Here is a 1,583-nt window from a genome sequence, read left to right as displayed (position 1 = left end):
GCATCGAGCATGAGAAAAGATCCAGATTTTTAGATTGTAGCGCATTTACAATGGGTTCAATCATAGCAGAATATTTCGCAATTATAAAAACACAAATAATAAATATTGGTTTTGTAGCGGAACAATGTAGCTGGAAGGCTCTCGTTCGTGTTTCGCGGTTTCCTTCTTTTGCTAGTGTGTCCAATCCGGTAACAAGCATTTCGAAATGTTTTTTAAAAATAGAAATGCTCTGGTATTTTTGCGACCAACGGGTCTCACAGAAAGTCGGAATATTTGGAGCATATTTACGACGCAAAACAGATTCTCTGAAAAAATGTATAATCACCTTGACCGTTGATATAGTATTGCGGATTTCAGGAACAGAGCTTGAATCATTGACAACAAGATTAATTTTATGGCTGGCACAATGAAAATACAAAGCCTTTGGATATTTTTGTTTCAGAATTTTTTGCACTCCTGCGTTATCGCCAGACATTGTGGAACAGCCATCATAGCCTTGCCCCACACATTTCATCGGATCCAGACCATGGTTTTGTATGAAATTATCAATGAAATTAGCGATTGTTTTAGCATCCATGGCATTTAATTCAATGAAACCAAGACATTCTTCACGAACTATCATTTTATGTTCATCAAAAAATCTAACACCAATAGATAGCTGCTCCTTACCAGACATATCGGCAGTTTCGTCTGCCATTATACTATATACTGGAGATTTTTTAACATCTTCAATTAAAATTTCTTGAATAGTACGCCCCAATAAATCGACAATTTCGTTTTGTATTTGTACCGATAGATACGAAGCATTTTTTTTGCCTTCTTCTATATGTTTTTTAAGAATTTCATCTCCGGCATCAATTTTGAATTTAATTAAGTCGTGAAAAACGCCTATGATGCAAAAGTACATTAAAAAAAAAAAACTTAAATTACACTTATTAATCGGGGAAACATTCGGAAAATCTAAAAGATCATTTACCAGTTTGTGATTCTTTTCCTCTTAATGGCAAGTCGTGTGTACCGCAGAATATAATTGTTGAAATAATTGAAGACAAAATTTTCCGATTGTTTTCAATTAAACTTTGATGTCCAGATATAGCTACAACGTTTACAGGTAAAACATTCAGAAAACTGTTAGCTGATGTAGTTGCTTGCTTATGCCATTTACTTTGTGCATGGTTTTTACACTCCTCATGCATGTTTTTATATCGCGTAAATGGCGTCACAATGAATGATCTCAAAACGCCTTGTACCACAGTTGGGGGAAACAATACACAATATAGGCATAAGGCACCTTTCAATTTTTTTGAATAGGTAAGCCAAGGTGCATAGGTTGTGAGCCAATCATGAATAAACTTTCTTTGTGAGTAAATTCGACGTTCAGCAACATCTTTACTGAAGTCATAGCTCTTCGGAGGAGACCAACATTTTTTCAAAATATCTAATTTTTGTGGTCTTGTCATGGAAGTGGACTTTCCAAGATATTTTCCAATATCAAATTCTGGGAAATCATCATCACCAGAACAGCCGCTTGTTGAATAGACTGGCCCCCAAAACACAAAATATGAAATTTGTTCGCTCTTACC

General features: G+C 35.2%; 1 protein-coding gene across 1 annotated transcript; it reads right to left on the bottom strand.

Annotated features, from left to right (window-relative positions):
- Positions 1–325: 325 nt before the first annotated feature.
- LOC116349800 (zinc finger MYM-type protein 1-like) lies at positions 326–1,540 on the bottom strand (the record flags this gene model as incomplete). Its single annotated transcript, XM_031781398.1, has 2 exons — positions 326–888; positions 977–1,540. Coding segments are annotated over 2 exons (1,127 nt in total), but the record flags the coding sequence as incomplete, so codon positions are not given.
- Positions 1,541–1,583: the final 43 nt, after the last annotated feature.

This window comes from Contarinia nasturtii, unplaced genomic scaffold (assembly GCF_009176525.2).
Source record: "Contarinia nasturtii isolate CC-2019 unplaced genomic scaffold, AAFC_CNas_1.1 Cnas_scaffold_3131, whole genome shotgun sequence".
Lineage (NCBI taxonomy): Eukaryota > Metazoa > Arthropoda > Insecta > Diptera > Cecidomyiidae > Contarinia > Contarinia nasturtii.
The sequence above is the reverse complement of the archived record's forward strand: the minus strand, read 5'-3'. Positions and strand labels throughout refer to the sequence as shown.